General features: G+C 44.5%; 1 protein-coding gene across 5 annotated transcripts in view; it reads left to right on the top strand.

The window, feature by feature from the left end:
* LOC147102481 (coronin-6-like) overlaps positions 1-19,603 on the top strand; it is a 318,649-nt gene that overhangs the window by 256,855 nt on the left and 42,191 nt on the right. For all 5 annotated transcript variants that reach the window (XM_085964972.1, XM_085964971.1, XM_085964975.1 and 2 more), the window contains exon 4: positions 18,895-19,024. In XM_085964972.1, coding sequence (XP_085821098.1) covers positions 18,895-19,024 — 130 coding nt within the window. The remainder of the gene's footprint in view (positions 1-18,894; positions 19,025-19,603) is intronic.

Below are 19,603 nucleotides of genomic sequence, written 5' to 3'. Positions count from 1 at the left end.
AAAGGGCTGCTACTGGCATTTTGGAGCATTTTCAGGCAAATGGCCCACTGTAGAAAGTGCATCAAGGCCACAGCATCAGTCGGAAGGACAAGTTAAACTCAAACTTAAAAAAATAACAACTGTGTGGAAATAGGTGCAATGGCAGGCCACCATAACATCATGGTGCCATCTCTGTTCACAAAGACTGGTAAAGTGTTGCGCAAAATGTTGATGTCTCTTTAATTAAAGTGTGGCAGACAGGTTTCACTAGAACTTCATGAGAAAGAACTTAGCAAAGCATTTTATATTTGTTTACAAAGCAGTATGATTATATAGACAACAACAACACCAACTTGCATTTATGTAAGAAAGAAAGACTTGCATTTATATAGCGCCTTTCACAACCACCAGACGTCTCAAAGCGTTTTACAGCCAATTAAGTGCTTTTGGAGTGTAGTCACTGTTGTAATGTGGGAAACGCAGCAGCCAATTTGTGCACAGCAAGCTCCCACAATCAGCATCGTGATAATGACCAGATAATCTGTTTTTTTTATGTTGGTTGAGGGATAAATATTGGCCAGAACACTGGGGATAACTCCCCTGCTCTTCTTCGAGATAGTACCATGGGAACTTTTACGTCCACCTGAGGGAGCAGACAGGGCCTCGGTTTAATGTCTCATCCGGAAAACGGCACCTCTGACAGTGCAGCACTCCCTCAGCACTGCACTGGAGTGTCAACCTAGCTTTATATGCTCAAAGCCCTGGAGTGGGACTATGAACCCACAACAATATAGCACCTTTAATGTAGGGAAACGTCCCACGGCGCTTCACAGGGACGTTATCAGGTAGAATTTGACACCGAGCCACATGAGATATTAGGACAGCTGACCAAAAGCTTGGATAAAGAGGTAGGTTTTAAGGAGCATCTTAAAGGAGGAGAGAGGCAGAGAGGTTTAGGGTGGGAATTCCAGAGCTTAGGGCCCAGGCAGCTGAAGGCATGGCCGCCAATGGTGGAGTGATTAAAATCAGGGATGCAGAAGAGGCCAGAATTGGAGGAGCGCAGAGATCTTGAAGGCTTGTAGGGCTGGAGGAGATTACAGAGATAAAGAGGGGGCGAGGACATGGAAGGATTTGAAAACAAGGGTGAGAATTTTAAAATTGAAGCGTTGCTGGACTGGGAGCCAATGTAGGTCAGCGAGCACAGGGCTGATGGGTGAATGGGATTTGGTGCGAGTTAGGATACAGGCAGCAGAGTTTTGGATGAGCTCAATTTATGTAGGGTGGAAAATGGGAGGCCAGCCCAGAGAGTGTTGAAATAGTCAAGTCCAGAGGTAACAAAGGCATGGGTGAGGGTTTCAGCAGCAGATGAGCTGAGGTGGGGCGGAGTCGGGCACTGTTACTGAGTTGGAAGTAGGTGGTCTTGGTGATGGAGCAGATATGTGGTTGGAAGCTCATCCCGGAGTCAAATACATCACAAAGGTTGCGGACAATGTTATAAACTATGTTATAGCACATTACTTGCAGATACAGGAAACTTTGAGATATCCGGCACCGACGGGACCGAGCTGTTGCCGTCCCATCAAAACTGCCGGACAAACCAGCGCTAATGTTAAAACATACGGAGCTTTTGAGCTCCGTATCTAGCAACAAACCCTGTTGCTTAGCAACAGCTTCTAAACAGTCGGCCGTAGCTTGCAAGCATCCCTGTATCTAAGCAACAGCTTTAGCTAGACCTTGCAGAGCCTGACTGGTGGAAAAAAAGCAACGAAAATAAAAAAAAACTTACTGAACCGACTCCTGAATTTTGCCGGTGGATTGAGCATTCTGGACAGTTAACCTCCGGATAAACCAAAGTTTCCTGTACCATGAGAATGATAAATTTACCTAACACCATCTCTTCCTTCCCAAACATATGTTTGTAAACGCCATTTCAGGAAAAAAAACCATAGTAACCCAGGGTGCTTCAACAAATGATACTCCATCATAAGGTTCCTCCCTTTATTTGAATTTTGCTTGTACTTAGCCCCTATGCATCAAGTGGTCAAATAACTGCCTAGTAATGACAAACACTTGCTTTCCCCCTGTCTGTTCTCAAAATCAAGGCCATTGTCCTTATTTATTTGCGGTTAAAGTAACGGTGAGGCTCTCCGTGCTCACCGTTATTACAGGGTAAATAGGACAACAACTTCCGGTGACCGCACATCCGCAGTTAAATGCGGAAATCAGGAAGTTGCTGTCCAAGTTGCCATGCTCCTCCAGAAGCTGCGCTATACCGGTATCTCGCTGAGAGACTCGCCATTCAAATACATGGAAGGGCGTGAAGTTGCTGTACTTTCCTGATAGACACCCACTAAACATGCCAGAAAAAGTTAAGGATTGTCCATTCAAGTGTAAGTGAATTTTTAACGGCGTGATAAGTCTTAATTACTGCCAAACAACCCCTCTGGCACTGAAAATAACTTTTACAAGTGTGGAGTCTCATTCCTTCAGATTGTAATTATTGTTGGTGTTAGATCGTGTATCTTGATGTTGTGTGTCCTTCAATAATTAGACAAGAGACTGCAGGGAACAATCAACAGGTGTTTACTGGATGAGGGTTACTCTAAAACTAACTGTACAGATCCCTACTCAGGGTTTATATACAGGTGTGGTCACTGCCGGTACTACAGTATACAGGAGCTGTAAAAAGCAGTTCTCCCCTTAAAGGTACATACAATACAATTCCTCCACTTTTAGATTAACAGTACCATAACATTCATTTAACAATTAGAGATCAACTAATTACAATTAACACTTTTAACATGCAACATTAACTGAAAATAGTCTATTTATAAATTTAGTCTTTGGGGCGGCTTCCTGATCCTTTCTGGATAGCGCCTTTCCCGAGTGTCTTGCTCTTGGTGCGGAGGGGATTCTGGCCCCCTGTCGTCGGTTGGTTCATCAGCTTCTGATGCTACTGTTTCTGGGGTAGATGCTACCTGTATGTCGGGTTCATCACCAGGTACGCGAGACATGGGGTTGACTCGTTCCTGTGACTCTAGGATCTGGTCAACATGGCGTCTCACAATGTTCTCCCCAACATCCACTGTGTACATTAGTGGCCCCAGCCGTGTGCATATCATTCCTGGTTGCCATTTCGCTGTTCAGTAGTCGCGGGCCAAGACTGGTTGCCCTACATTGAAGCTCCTTGTCGGCTTCTCATTGATGTGCTGGAATTGCTTATTCTCAACATCTCTTCGTACATTTGGTCTGAGCAAATCCAGACGAGATCTCAACCTTCGGTTAAAGAACATCATGGCCGGGGTCTGGTTGGTGACTGCATGTGTCGCATTTCTGTAGGCTAACAGGAAATTGTCCACCTTATGCTGCAGTGGAATGTCGTCATCGCACATGGCCCTTACTGCTTTTTTAAAGGTTTGTACGAACCTCTCAGCCAATCCATTTGTGGCTGGATGATACGGGGCGGATGTGTAATGCCTTACCCCATTCCTTTTCATAAATTTTCGAAACTCTTCGGACACAAACTGTGGTCCGTTATCAGAGCAAATCTGCTCTGGCAAGCCGTTCCTGGCAAATATGGTCCATAGGACTGCAATAGTTTTCTCCGTGGTGGTGGAGGACATTTTGATCACCTCAGGCCATTTCGAGTGCGCATCCACGGCTATTAAAAACATTGAGTCCATGAATGGGCCAGCAAAATCAATATGCACCCGTTGCCATGGAGATGAGGGCCACTCCCATGGGCATAGAGGGGCATGTGGTGGTGCATTTTGGACCTTCTGGCATCCTGAGCAGCTCTTTGTCAGGTCCTCGATTTGCTGATCGATCCCCGGCCACCACACATAAGCCCTAGCAAGGCTTTTCATTTTCACCCCTCCCAGATGGCCTTCGTGAAGCTCATTGAGCACTCTCTCCCTTAACTTGGGTGGAATTACCACTCGGGATCCACACCTCAGGGTCCCCTGGCATACTGACAGCTGTTCTCTTCTGGATGAGAGTGCTGGCAACAGTGAGTCGCCATGTGTTGGCCATCCCTTCACCGTCAAGTCATATACCCGAGACAGTGTCGGGTCATTTCTGGTCTCCTTCTCTATATTAGCGTTAGTTACTGGCAAGCGTTCAATTATAGTCGAATAAAATATTTCGACAGGGTCCACTGCTGGTGCTTCCTCCGCAGTAGGCAGTGGCAGGCGTGATAGCCCATCAGCATTCCCATGCTGTTTCGTGCCCTTATACTCGATTTCATATTGGTTCACCCCGAGAAAAAGGGACCATCTTTGTAGCCGTTGCGCAGTCATCACCGGAACGCCCTTCTTTGGATTAAAGATGGAGACAAGTGGTTGGTGGTCAGTCAGCAAGGTGAACTTCTGCCCATGCAGATAGTGGTTGAACTTTTTCACTCCCCACACTAGGCTGAGGGCCTCCCTGTCAATCTGGGTGTAGTTACGCTCGGCTGAGGTTAGTGACCGAGACGCAAAGGCTACTGGCCTCTCCGAGCCATCCGGGAATTTGTGCGACTGCACCGCTCCAATGCTATAGGGTGATGCATCACACGCCAACCGAATTGGTAGTGCTGGGTTGAAATGAGCCAACACCTCTTTTGATGTGATCAATTCTTTGCACTTCTGGAAAGCTCGTTTACATTCGTCATTCCACTTCCATGGTACCCCCGTTTGCAGTACGGTGTTCAGTGGATGTAGTACTGTAGACAAATTCGGCAAGAACTTATGGTAGTAGTTCACCAGCCCGAGGAACGACCTCAGTTGTGACACATTTTCCGGTGCTGGAGCCTTGACTACTGCCTCAATCTTTTCAGGGGACTTATGTAACCCCTCTTCATCAATAACGTGGCCACAATACGAGATCTGCTTCTGGAAAAACTCGCATTTGTGGCGATTAGCTCGGAGCCCATATTCCTTCAATCTAGTGAGCACCTGCTCCAGGTTGGCGAGGTGATCACTGTCATTTTCGCCCGTGACCAGGATGTCGTCCAAATAACACTGGGTCCCTGGAATCCCTTGCAGGACTTGATCCATTGCCCTTTGCCAAATAGCCGGAGCTGATGCTACCCCGAACACCAGCCGGTTGTATTGGTAGAGACCTTTATGAGTGTTGATCGTGAGGTACTATTTCGAGGCTTCTTCTACCTCCATTTGCAGGTACGCCTGGGCCAGATCAATCTTAGTGAAGCGTTTCCCTCCAGATAGCGAGGCAAAAATATCTTCAATCCGCGGAAGCGGATATTGTACCGTGTGAAGGACTGGGTTCACTGTCACCTTAAAGTCCCCACAGATGCGAACCTTCTTTGGTTCCCCAGGCGTATTACTCAACGACCTTTTCATTACAGGAACGATGGGTGTAGCCCACTCGCTCCAGTCCACTTTGGACAGTACTCCTGAACGTTCCAAACCTTCCAGCTCTGCTTCGACGGCTGGGCGGATCGCATAAGGCACCGGTCTGGCCTTAAAAAACTTTGGGCTTGCATTTTCCTCTATTTTGATCGTCGCTGTTATGCCTTTTAGTGTTCCGTGTCCCTCCTGGAACACATCTTGTGCGTCAGTTAGCATTTTTGACAGTCGTCCAGGTGTGACGTCGTCATCCTTTTTGGCATCTACAGTCAGTGCTTGTATGGAATGCCAATCTAGCTGTATCTTCCGGATCCATTCACGTCCTAGTAGTGGTGGTCCTCCATCTGGCAATACATATAGGTCCATTTTTGGTGTTTCCTTGCCGTTATATATAACGTTCACCCTTATTTTTCCTTTGGGGTAGACTTTTTGCCCCGTGTACGTCTTCAAGACAATCTCTGTATCTCTCAAGGGTATATGTGAGAATAGCCGCTTGTAGTCCCTTCGGTTTGTGACTGTTAGGGCTGATCCTGTGTCCAATTCCATTTTCACTTGGACTCCGGCTATCTTGAGCGTGACCCAGATAGTTTGGTGATCTTCCGTTTTGATCACATTATGTAGTTTCAGACAACCCAGCTCCTTGCTTCCGGAGTCTGTATAACTTTTCTGTTCATCTGCACTACTCTCCGTCACCTTATGTACCTTCTTGTACTTCTCCTGTGGAGATTTCTTGCTGCTGGTTTTCTTTCCCGACCTGCAGACTCTTGCTATGTGTCCTACTTTTCCACACTGTCTGCACACTTTGTCCTTGAACCAGCAATCATTATGGTCGTGTGTTGTTCTGCCGCAGCGATAGCACTTCACTGTTCCGTATGACATTTCATTTGTGCCATATTCTTGCGGTCTCTGTTGTATCTCTGCAGCGCCCCGTGCGGCTGCTTCGTGTGATACTGCCATGCTGAAAGCCTTGTCCAGCGTAAGATCCTTTTCTGATAGAAGCCGTTTCTGGGTTCCTTCACTTTGAAGCCCACACACAAACTTGTCCCTTAAAGTATCTGCTAGTCCCGTTCCAAACTGGCAGTGTTTCAATAGCTTGCGCAGTTCCGTTAAATACTCAGCATTACTTTCATCTTTATGCTGGTTCCTTTTGTGAAACTTAAATCTTTCTGCTATCAGCAGCGGTGTGGGGTTTAAGTGGTCCTGTAGGATTGACATTATGTTTTCAAAATCCTTTTCCACTGGCTTCTCTGGGGTTACTAGGTTTCGCAGTAAGCCATACGTTTTTGCACCCATTGAATTCAACAATACCAGCGCTTTCCTGTCATCTGGCACTTCATTCGCCTTGCAGTACACTTCTATGCGTTCGACATATGTCGTCCAATCTTCGACTTCATTGTCGAACGCTGTGACACTGCCACTCTTCGGCATCCCTGGGTGTGGTTAGACTGGCTCAAAATGGCGTCTCCCGCGCTCTCCCTTCTTCTCCGCTGTGGCTCAAAATGGCGTCTCCCGCGCTCTCCCTTCTTCTCCACTGCGGCTCAAAATGGTGTCTCCCGCGCTCTCCCTTCTCCACTGCGGCTCAAAATGGCGTCTCCCGCGCTCTCCCTTCTTTTCCGCTGCGGCTAAAAATGGCGTCTCCCGCGCTTTCCTTTCTTCCCCGCTGACGCTGCTCGGCCCTTGAACACCGGCTGCGCTCTGCGCGTTTTCCTGCGCACACCTCTCTCGTTGACGCTGCTCGGCCCTTGAACACCGGCTACGCTCTGCTCTCTCTCGTTGACGCCGCTCGGTCCTGAACACCGACTGTGCCCTGTGCGCTCTCGTTGATGCCGCTCGGTCCTGAACACCGGCTGCGCCCTGTACGCTCTACCCTCTCTCTTCTCCCATCGACGCCGCTCGATCCTGGACACCGGCTGCGCCCTGTGCGCTCTACCCTCTCTCTTCTCCCGTCGACGCTGCTCGGCCTTTCTCTGTGCCGTCGGTCGGCTCTAGCTGCCGCTGCCCAGGAAGGGTCTGCGCCGTTCCTGTTGCCAGCCCGTTTCGCTGGACCACCGTGGCTGGAGAACCAAGCCCAGCTCCAAACAGCCTCCCCTGCGATGCTCAAGTCCCTGCTGGATGGTCGACGCCCGTGCTTCTGGACTCGGCCTTCTTCTTTCACGGTTCTCCAGGAGCGAATCCCTGGGAGGTGATGCAGAGTTGCAGGTAGGTTTGAATCTTCTCGTCGCCAATGTTAGATCCGTGTATCTTGATGTTGTGTGTCCTTCAATAATTAGACAAGAGACTGCAGGGAACAATCAACAGGTGTTTACTGGATGAGGGTTACTCTAAAACTAACTGTACAGATCCCTATTCAGGGTTTATATACAGGTGTGGTCACTGCCGGTACTTACAGTATACAGGAGCTGTAAAAAGTAGTTCTCCCCTTAAAGGTACATACACTACAGTTGGAAATTGTAAAAAAAAAATTAAAGAAATTAAATTTGTTTTACTTTCTGTCTCTCATCGCTCTCTCTCTTGATCCCATCTTTCTTTCCCTCTCTTTATTTTGCTTTATATACATGATTTGGCATTCAATTAACTATTCTAACTTACACTTCCTGGTTTAGACTCTGCGTGCCTCTGTAAGGATTCTACAACCTGATTGGTTAAGGAGATACGCCATTGCTTGCTCAGTTCACAAAGGTCCCAGATCCCCTGTAGAGGGCGCTGCGCTGTTTTGGATTTCTAATCACCCGAAGTTCCAGTGCAAAAGCCCATAGAAAGTCTGTGGGCCAGCGTAAGTGTAATGAATGGCTAGTGCCGTTCGTTCGCCGCTGACCGCAAAATCCGAGCCAAGGTTTCAACTGGGGATGGGGAGCGAGAGCAACAGCCTTTACATGGAGTGGACTCTTGGGGAATGCAGTGGATGCTATAATGGGGGGATTTGAGCATCTTTCCAGAGGGATGAAATAAGATGAACTGAATCGCCTTTCTCATCCATAATTATCTTGTGATCTTGTAATGGATATTCTTCAAATCTGTGTTGTTTAATCATGGAACAGGTTTTGTAATTGAAAATACCAATTGACAGTATCAGGTTATAGCCTGTAGCTTGGCTCTGCCCTGCCCTCTACTGTGTGTGGCAGTCTTCTGTCGCTGATCTGCCTCTTTTCTCCATCCATTTCTTTTTATTTAAAGTCATGCAGAGCAGCTCAGTGCTCCTGAAGGTTAGATGGTTTGTGCTGAGGCCCTGTCGACAAGATAACTGTTCGAACAAAATGTAATGTAGCTCTGATTAAATGCAGAGTATAAACGGAGAACAAATTTTACAATAGGAAAAAAATATCGTATGCAAATACAGAATAAACTAGTCACAACATGTTTTAGCAGTTGCAACCATTTACAACCCTTTCGTCTACAGTGAAGGATGAGGAACGTTTAATATTAATGGGGACTGAGTTCCAAAATTTAACCAGAGGTTAGTTTACCATAATCTGCTCATGGGGGACATGTATGATGAAGACTGGAGCTAGACCGAGATCGAGTTTCACTGGAACTTTAGAGATAAACCAACAGTGAATTTGATCCCAATTCTCATATATTCCATGACTGAACCACAACTCCCGTTTAGAATAGTTTTTTCATTATTCCAAGTCATTCCATCTCCTTGTTATTTTGGTATATTTGTCCCATGCAACATGCCCTGGTTGAGCAGCTTGCCAAGATTGTCTTCCTCCCAGACCTTTGCCAAATGTTTGCAAGCAGTGGCTAAAAGATGCAAGAGAAGGCCCAGGGTCATTTGTTGTCACATTGAAGTTCCGGCTCGGATTAGGCTCCACTTGGCGCTGTGGCTTTTACTAGTCAGGGAAAACCAAGCGAGCCTTTGATATCGGAAGGCAAATTTCTTAATCCAGTTACCGGGTGGTGTGCAACACTGAATTGCGATAACTTAACTGTTAGTTTTCCCTCCTTTAGTTTAGTACTTCCGCTTAAAGTATAAATAAAATAAGGAAGTCTGTATAGAAACCGGGTATAAGTCCATGTTCTAGCACTCGGTGGAATGTCACATTAAAACACTACCATGCCACCTTATGGACATTTTCAGAGCTTTTAATAGTTGTGACCTAGAATGGGCCATTGGAGAGCATGGAACTAAACAGCCAAAGGTTTCAGATGAATATAAAAATTAAAGTCCAAAGAAAAGCAAGGAGTCGCTGGGATTTGGAACTCTTCAATTATGAAGCAAGCTATTTTGCCTGTTTTCCAGCACTCGATTCACTTAACGGGCAACATTTGTTCTTGTAGATCTGCAGAGATACCTTTTGAATAGCCTGACCCTAAATGTGGAATAAATAGCTTCCACCAGCAGCTTAAGTGAGTCATAGATATTTTAAGGATGGGAGTGTTTTGTTGATAACCCTTCACAAAATGGACTTCATTTTACTGAATGTTTACTTCATATTGGTCATCAAAGAGATGCAATTATGTGGCTTAGTCATCTGAACTATAGACAAGATACAGTCTAAATAAATAGAGCTGTGTGGACCGTAACTGGTTTAAGACAGGTCATTTCACACAATTTGTCCTTTTGTTCTCCGCTCAGTTTAGAGATGCTGCAATGATTCAGGGAATTGCAAATGTTTCAAAAGCCATTTCATTAACTCCTTCCCTTTATAGAGATTGCCTTATCACTTTGTACAGACTGATGCACAGAGTAATTGTCTCTGTTAAACAAAGGGCCGTTTTATACAAAACTCGAACCACATGTTGGGTATTGCATATTTATAATTAGCATTGGCAGCACAATAACTAGTTAACTGTGTTCAGTAGCAACATTTCTATTGTGTTCTTTGAACTGCAAGAAGAAAAGTAAAATAAAAACCGTTATATTCTGCTCCTTATGACTTAGTAACTATTTTGCACTGAAGAGTTTGTATTATCCAATCATTTGAATTGAGCAACATAAATAATAAAGTAAAATGGGAATTTAGTGCTTAATTTGAATTAAATGACTGAATTAAAAGTAGATGGTACCAGTTAATTGCATGTATTGTGATTTTGGGAATACTGTATTAGAATAATTCTTAACATGAGCTCGGGCAGTATACATTAAGAATCTTTATCATCCAGTGGGTTATTTGGAGAAAATTGCAGTCTGTTTCCAGTAGCAACAAGTCTTTTTTTAATGTCGTAATGTGCTAATCATGGGTAATTTCAGTGTGCCGGAGGTAAATTGGCCAGATCAGAGACAACCGGGAGGGAGGGGTGAAAGTGCAAGCTATTTCTTAACACAATGTGTGAAGTACAAAGTTTTACATTACCTTGTGTAAGAACAATGATTGCACTTCAAATAATTCTTTGTATGTGAAGTGTTTTTGGATTGTTTCCCATTAGGCATTATGTTAATGCAACATGCTTTCATTCTCTTCTTTCTTCACCAGCACTGATTTGTCTTCTTCTTAGGCAGTCTCTCGGAACCGAGGATGACTTGCTTCCACATTAAAAATGAGTTCTCAGGTGACTGATGAGTCCAATGCGGGACCTACAGTCTCTGTCACAGGTGGGGCAGACGGTGGTCGAAGGGGTGGGTGGGTGGGGCGCTTGGGTTGACGTGCGCTGCTTGCGCTTGGCTTCCGCTTGCTACCGGCGAAGCGACTCGAGGTGTTCGGCGCCTTCCCGGATGCTTCTCCTCCACTTTGTGCGGTCCTGGGCCAGGGATTGCCAGGTGCCAGTGGGGATGTTGCACTTTTTCAAGGAGGCTTTGAAGATGTCCTTGAAGCGTTTCCTCTGCCCACCTGGGGCTTTCTTGCTGTATCGGAGCTCCGAGTAGAGCGCTTGTTTTGGGCGCACCAACGTCCGTGTTCTCGCTCAGGCCAACATCCCCAGCATCAAAGCTTTGACCACGCTCGATCAGCTCCGATGGACGGGTCACATTAACCGCATGTCCGATACGAGACTGATTTGTAACCTGGAAGTGGCTGAAGATTTAGGCCCCCCTGTTCATTCCAGCTAGATTTGATGTTCTATCAAAGGCTGAAACCTTCAGAGCACACTTTAGAAGAGCAAATTTTAGAAGAGCTTCAGAAAGGATTAAGTAAGAAGCGAGACTAGAATAATGGAAGAGAAACTGCAGACCATTTTACATTGGAATAAAACCACTAAGGAACGAAAGCGAAATGCATTAAGCCCCGAGAATGCAATGGCTAAATAAGGAGGTCAAAACTAACCGTGACTATAAATAAATATTTTAAAAGAATGCAATGGGGAACAGGAGTGGGAGGCCTACAAAAACCAGTTGGGGATAATTAAAAAAAGAAGAGGTAACCAGCAAGGCAGGTATCAGCAAAAGCAAAAAAATGTTTCTGCTACTAACCTATCTCATGTGGCAGTGCTCCCGGAGAGTCGGCGGTCATAAGAACATAAGAAATAGGAGCTGGAGTAGGCTAATCGGCCCCTCGAGCCTGCTCCGCCATTCAATAAGATCATGGCTGATCTGATTTTAACCGCCAATCTACTATCATAGAACCATCTCCTGAATCTAACAGAATTAGACACACGAAATAGGAGCAGGATCAGGCTACACGGCCCCTGGGCCCGCTCCGCTACCCACAGGGCCATGACCGATCTGAACCTAGACTCATGTCCAAATTCCTGCCTGCTCCCCGTAACCCTTAATTCCCTTTACTTCTAGGAAGCTGTCTATTTCTGTTTTAAATTTATGTAATGATGTAGCTTCTACAGCTTTTTGGGGCAGCATATTCCATGGACCTACCACCCTCTGAGTGAAGTAGTTCCTCCTCATCTCAGTTTTGAAAGAGCAGCCCCTTATTCTAAGACTGCCCCCTAGTTCTAGTTTCACCCATCATCGGGAACATCCTCCCCGCATCCACCCGATCCAACCCCTTCACAATCTTATATGTTTCAATAAGATCGCCTCATTCTTCTGAACTCCAATGAGTAGAGTCCCAATCTACACAACCTCTCCTCATATGTCCATCCCCTCATCCCCGGGATTAACCGAGTGAACCTTCTTTGTACTGACTCGAGAGCAAGTATGTCTTTTCTTAAGTATGGACACCAAAACTGTATGCAGTATCCCAGGTGCGGTCTCACCAATACCTTGTACAACTGAAGCAATACCTCCCTATTTTTATATTCTATCCCCCTAGCAATGAAAGCCAACATTCCATTGGCCTTCTTAATCACTTGCTGCACCTGTATACTAACCTTTTGAGTTTCGTGCACCAGGACCCCCAGATCCCTTTGTACTTCAGTACTTTCCAGTTTCTTGCCATTAAGATAATAACTTGCTCTATGATTTTTCCTGCCAAAGTGCATAACCGCACACTTTCCAGTATTGTATTCCATCTGCCAAATCTCTGCCCACTTACTTAGCCTGTCTATGTCCCCTTGCAGGTTTTTTATGTCCTCCTCACTCACTACTTTCCCCCCCATCTTAGTATCATCTGCAAACTTTGATATGTTACACTCGGTCCCCTCCTCCAAATCGTTAATATAGATTGTAAAGAGTTGGGGACCCAGCACTGACCCCTGCGGAACACCACTAGTTACTGATTGCCAGTCTGAGAATGAACCATTTATCCCAACTCTCTGCCTTCTGTTAGATAGCCAATCCTCTATCCATGCCAGAATATTACCCCCAATCCCGTGATTTTTTATCTTAAGCAATAATCTTTTGTGTGGCACCTTGTCAAATGCCTTTTGGAAGTCTAAATACACTACGTCCACTGGTTCCCCTTTATCCACCCTATATGTTACTTCCTCAAAGAACTCCAGCAAATTTGTCAAACATGACTTCCCCTTCATAAAACCATGCTGACTTTGTCCTATTAAATTATGATTATCCAAATGTCCTGTTACTGTCTCCTTAATAATGGACTCCAAAATTTTACCTACCGCAGATGTTAGGCTAACCGGTCTATAGTTTCCAGCCTTCTGTCTACTGCCCTTTTTAAATAAGGGTGTTACATTAGCAGTTTTCCAGTCTGCCGGGACCTTTGCCGAGTCCAGGGAGTTTTGGAAAATTATTACCAATGCATCCACAATCCCTACCGCCACTTCCCTCAAGACCCTAGGATGTAAGCCATCCGGTCCTGGTGATTTATCCGCCTTGAGTCCCATTATTTTACCGAGTACCACTTCCTTAGTGATTTTGATCGTGTTTAGCTCCTCCCCCCCTATAGCCCCCTGTTTGTCCAGTGTTGGGATATTCTTCGTGTCCTCTACTGTAAAGACTGATACAAAATATTCATTCAATGTTTTTGCCATCTCCATATTTCCCACCATTAATTTCCCGGTCTCATCCTCTAAGGGACCAACATTTACTTTAGCCACCCTTTTTCTTTTTATATAACTATAAAAACTCTTACTATCTGTTTTTATATTTTTTGCTCATTTACTTTCATACTCTATCTTCCCTTTCTTAATTAATCTTTTTGTTATTTTTTGCTGTCTTTTAAAGTTTTCCCAATCCTCTATCCTCCCACTAGATTTGGCTACCTTATATGCCCTTGTTTTTAGTCGAATACTATCCTTAATTTCTTTACTTAGCCACGGATGGCTGTCTTTTCTTTTACACCCTTTTCTTCTCAGTGGAATATATATTTTTTGGAAGTTGTAAAATAACTCCTTAAATGTACACCACTGATCATGTATCGTCTTCCCCTTTAATCTATTTTCCCAATCCACTCTACTCAATTCCGCTCTCATACCTTCATAGTCTCCTTTATTCAAGCTTAGCACGCTTGTTTGAGATCCAACCTTCTCACCCTCTAATTGAATATGGAATTCAACCATGTTATGGTCACTCATTCCAAGGGGATCCTTTACTAGGACATTTTTAATTAATCCTGTCTCGTTACACAGGACCAGATCTAAGGTTGCTTGCCCCCTGGTCGGTTCAGTTGCATACTGCTCAAGAAACCCATCCCTAATACACTCAATGAACTCATCCTCAAGGCAGCCCTGCCCAATTTGATTTGTCCAATTAATATGATAGTTAAAATCCCCCATAATTATAGATGTTCCCTTATTACAAGCCTCAACTATTTCCTGATTGATACTCCGTCCAACAGAGTTGCCACTGTTCGGAGGCCTATAGACTACGCCCACTAGTGTTTTTTTCCCCTTATTATTCCTTATCTCCACCCAAACTGTTTCATTATCCTGATCTTTTGACCCAATATCATTTCTCTGTATTACAGTGATTCCTTCCTTTATTAACATAGCCACCCCACCTCCCCTTCCTTCCTGCCTGTCCTTCCTGATCGTTAAATAACCTGGTATGTTTAATTCCCAGGCATTGTCACCCTGCAGCCATGTTTCTGTAATGGCCACAAGATCATACCCATATGTAGTTATTTGTGCCATTAACTCATCTATTTTGTTACGAATGCTACATGCATTCAGATAGAGAACTTTCAAATATGTTTTGTGACACTTAGTTCCTGCTTTTGCCCTTTTTATTACTTTACCTTTTACTCCATACCTTCTGCCCCTTCCTGACACGCTCTGGTTTTTAATTTCCCCACTGCTACCTAAGTCTGTTGCCAGGGGAGGGATTGCTGGGATTGGGGGTAGGGTTCACAACTCCATTGAAGGATTTAGAAGGAAATTTGTGTGGGTACATTTTTACTGCAACTTGGTGTCGATGTGAAGCATAGGAGTGACGCTATAGTTGCAGTATAAATCTGGAGTTGGGGCCTGACTGAGTCCAGAGAGAAGCTGTGTGAGGCTACCTGGAGGAGGTAGTCCCACACTGCTTGGATTTTGACACCAGATGAAGTGCAACTCCAGTGTGGTGTAAAACCCAATTTTATAAGTACTCGGGGGTCCTCGGATCTCCCAAACGCTTTTTAAACCTACCTGGAGTTAATATAAATGTTTAGACAATGATGCCTGCACTCTAAACAATTACATTTTCACCACTAGGGGAGGAGCTTTATACATGCGCATAGCTGGAAAACAGTATTATGGGGATCATAAACCAGTAGATATAAGTAGATCCTTCATATCAAATTGTAGTCAAATTGCAAGGTCCATTGTTGTAGCTCAAGGAACTTCTGAGAAATCAATAAAATGTGTATTGTAAAAAAGAAAATTCAGTTATATTTTCTGCTAGTTTTAGCAAAGAAAGTACAAGTCAGAAGAAAGCAGGTCACGCCACATAAATTAGCGAATGATGGAAAATGTACAGCTAAATGTCCACGAGGTGCCTAAGCAGTATTGCACCTATAGTCGACAAGAAAACGAGGGAGGAAATAAACAACATCTGATAACTATTCTTAGGAGTGTTTAAAAACCTGAAGACGAGAGGGTAGCAAATATATTCCAATGTTCCAAAAAAGTGAAACATGAAGCTAGATATGACAGACCAATAGCCCCAACATCTGTCATGGGAAAAATGCTCAATGTCAATGTTAAGAATGTTACCAATGCTCTTTCAAAGGCCACAGAGACCAGGCGAAGCAGTCGACAAGTAATAAGTAATTCCTCCATTACCATCTTCCTTTGCCTTGCACAATCATAGAATCATAGAAATTTACAGCATAGTGGTTAGCACTGTTGACCCGGGTTCGAATCCGGCCTCGGGCAACTGTCTGTGTGGAGTTTGCACATTCTCCCCGTGTTTGCGTGGGTTTTCTCCGGGTGCTCCGGTTTCCTCCCACAGTCCAAAGATGTGCAGGTTAGGTTGATTGGCTATGATAAATTGACCCTTAGTGTTAGAGGGATTAAATACGTGGGGTTACGGGGATAGGGTGGGATATGTGTTGGTGTAGGGGTTACGGGGATCGGGTGGGATATGTGTCGGTGCAGGCTCGATGGGCCGAAATGGCCTCTATCTGCACTGTGGGGTTTCTGTGATTTCTGTGATTCTGTGAGAAGGAGACCATTCAGCCTATCGTGTCTGTGCTGGCCGAAAAAGAGCTATCCAGCCTAATCCCACTTTCCAGCTCTTGGTCCGTAGCCCTATAGGTTACGGCACTTCAAGTGCACATCCGAGTACTTTTTAAATGCAATGAGGGTTTCTGCCTCTACCACCCTTTCAGGCAGTGAGTTCCAGACCCCCACCACCCTCTGGGTGAAAAACGTTCTTCTCAAAATCCCCTCTAAACCTCCGACCAATTACTTTAAATCTATGCCCCCTGGTTGTTGACCCCTCTGCTATGGGGAAATAGGTCCTTCCTATCCACTCTATATCTTTTGTTATTTAATCTCTCCTGCCTTCCACCCTATCACAGACTTTCCCTTTTGTACTTTCCTCCCCTCCCCCTGTCTCTGCACTTGCTTATAAAACCTGTTATCTCTCTTTAAGTTTTTCCAGTTCTGACGAAAGGTCATCGACCTGAAACGTTAACTCTGTTTCTCTCTCCACAGGTGCTGCCTGACCTGCTGAGTATTTCCAGCATTTTCTGTTTTTATTTCAGATTTCCAGCATCTGCGGTATTTTGCTTTTGAATAAGTAATTCCTCACAGATCTAAAGGAAATTCATTGAAAAGATGCCATGCTAATAGATTAGAGCTATTCAGCGAATAGAATTGACTTGGATTTTCAGGAGGTTATTTGATAAAGTTCCACATTAAGGAGTCAAATCAATGGCAAGGTATCTGCAAACTTGCTCAGCAGTGAAAAGCACAAAGTGATCATGAATAGGAAAAGCCCTGTTTGGCAGGGGCCTGTTCTGGGCCTGCTTCCATTCCTACTGTTCATAAATTACTTTGACGAGAGTATCTCGTATACCATTATAAAATTGGCTGATTGCATCAAATGTCAAATATAAGGGAGATAACAGGGCTAGAAAGATCTGGACCAATTAAGCAGATAGGCTATGGAATGGCAGATGGATTTACTGTAGCCAAGTGTAAAATAATGTCTAGTGAAACAGGAAACAGTACACGATGAAAGGATGTGTGTTAGTGGGGAAGGAAAAGGATTTCGATGTGATTACTGATCATTCACTAAAAGCTTCCAATCAATATCAGGATATTATGAACAAAACTAGTCAAATACCATGGCATTAAACTAAAGATCAAAGGAAGTTATTCCAACCTTGTATACATCATTCCTGAGACCACAATTGCAATATTGTGTGCACCCTTTTTGGATGCCCTACTTTCAAATCGATACTGATGCACAGGAGTGGATTCAGAAAAGCTAAAAGATGAGAAGAGATTTGACTCTGACTGAGATGCAGAACTGAAGAACACCGGTTGAAAATTTAAAAAGCCTGATGCGAGATTAGATTTTTGAAGAAATTGTCTCCCCGCAGAATCATGGACTTATCGAGCAGACTGTAAACCGAAACATTGGTGCCCTATCACTTAACTCCTCAAAAAAGGAGTTGGCTAACTGTTTGACTGGGAGCAGGAGTGGAAAATGTCAGAATAGGTGTGGAAAATGTCAGAATAGGTATAGATTGTGACTGTGATTATCAAATACTCCACAGGACACTTGTTTTTTGATACTGTGGTCAGAAGGCAGTGTTACCTGTTGAAGGGCTAAATAGTAGAGATGAAGGATGTATGGAAATCCTGGAGTTTTATTTGAATATTTTTGGTGATCAGGGAATGTTTAAACAGAACCTTCTCCCAGGAGATTAATTGAGTGGGATGAATCAATGATAAGGTAGGTTGTACTTAGACTGTGGAAGGAATGGGCAAATTACCGTCGTTCATTCCATGTTTTATTTTTATAAGCTTTATAGCAGCAGATAACTGATCATTGGGTAGACAGGACATGATTCCATGTGAGAAAATGCAAATTTAGGAGCGATGTTAGGAAATTCATCAGATTATGATTGGCCAACACATGGAATGAACTTCTGAGTAGGTAGTGGAGACAAATCTTTTGTCATTTAAGGCTGCACCTACATTGCAATTGTAGCATTGGTATGAAGCAGTTTCCTTTCACGTCAACACTAAAGATGTGACTATATATCCAGAGTTAGGACCCAACCCAAGTCTGAAGGAGGGAGTCTCTCCCCACTTCGCTTCAGTCAAATCAGGCCCTAACTCTGGTGGAGATCAGACGCTACAGTTGTAGTGTAGATGCTGGGAGAAGGACACTGTTGGTTTTCAAGATGATTGAGCTAATTTGGGTCGAATCATCATCCTTATTTATATTTATCTTGTGAAAGAAATGATGGTTCAGTGACACTGTAGAGACCACTGCTGTCGCTTAACAAACATGATTCTGAAACACTTCGACTGCATTTTCACACGGTGAAAGTGTTTCAAGTGGCGCAGCTGGAAATGATGTGCATTCTAAATATAGCTGAAAGAACAAACTTTCTGTGTAATTTTTCTCAGGTATTTTTTTTTAAAGGTTTTGATGAATTATTACCCGCCAATATGTCCTCACAGTTACGAAAGTGTGATAGGATTCTGGTTTTCTGTGTGATATCAAAAAGCAGATTGTAAGCTCTTGACAAGTTATTTGATTATGTGGTTAAGCGTTGACTGAGACTCTCTTTTGGTGTACTGCAGTCACGCTCACCAGTTTGTCCAGTCGTTGCTGCTGGTCAGTGAACTATTTCTAACTAGTCCTGTTTTTGTGTTCACCTTCTCACAGGTTTGGCAGATCCCAGATCACGTAGCCCTCCGGTCTATAACAGACCCCATTGTTGTCTTAGAAGGACACTCGAAGAGGGTCGGGATTATTTTGTGGCATCCGACTGCCCGGAATATTTTACTTAGTGCAGGTAATCTCATCAGTGTGGAATGCTTTGTTCAAGTTGTAATCAATTGAAGTCACCAGTGGACAATGCAAGTGGCTGTCACCTCCAGTGTTTTGTTAAGGTGGTAGATGGTTGTGATCAATGTTCCTGCTAATTTATTTTGTTGGTGTGCGGCCCATTCAAATTAGCGCGCACGCGCAGTTTTTGCCATTAGGACTTCTTCTTAGGCAGTTCCTCGGAAGCGAGGATGACTTGCTTCCACATTAAAAATGAGTTCTCAGGTGACTGATGAGTCCAATGCGGGACCTACAGTCTCTGTCACAGGTGGTTGAAGGGGCGGGTGGGTGGGGTGCTTGGGTTGACGTGCGCTCCTTCCGCTGTTTGCGCTTGGCTTCTGCTTGCTCCCGATGAAGAGACTCGAGGTGTTCGGCGCCTTCCCGGATGCTTCTCCTCCACTTTGTGCGGTCTTGGGCCAGGGATTCCCAGGTGTCGGTGGGGATGTTGCACATTTTCAAGGAGGCTTTGAGGGTGTCCTTGAAGCGCTTCCTCTGCCCACCTGGGGCTCTCTTGCCGTGCCATTCGGACACTGTTGAACTGGCTGCA

This window comes from Somniosus microcephalus, chromosome 22 (genome assembly GCF_052327205.1).
Source record: "Somniosus microcephalus isolate GS21.2 chromosome 22, FLI_Smic_1.0, whole genome shotgun sequence".
NCBI classification, from domain to species: domain Eukaryota; kingdom Metazoa; phylum Chordata; class Chondrichthyes; order Squaliformes; family Somniosidae; genus Somniosus; species Somniosus microcephalus.
This window is presented reverse-complemented; position numbering and strand designations above follow the sequence as displayed.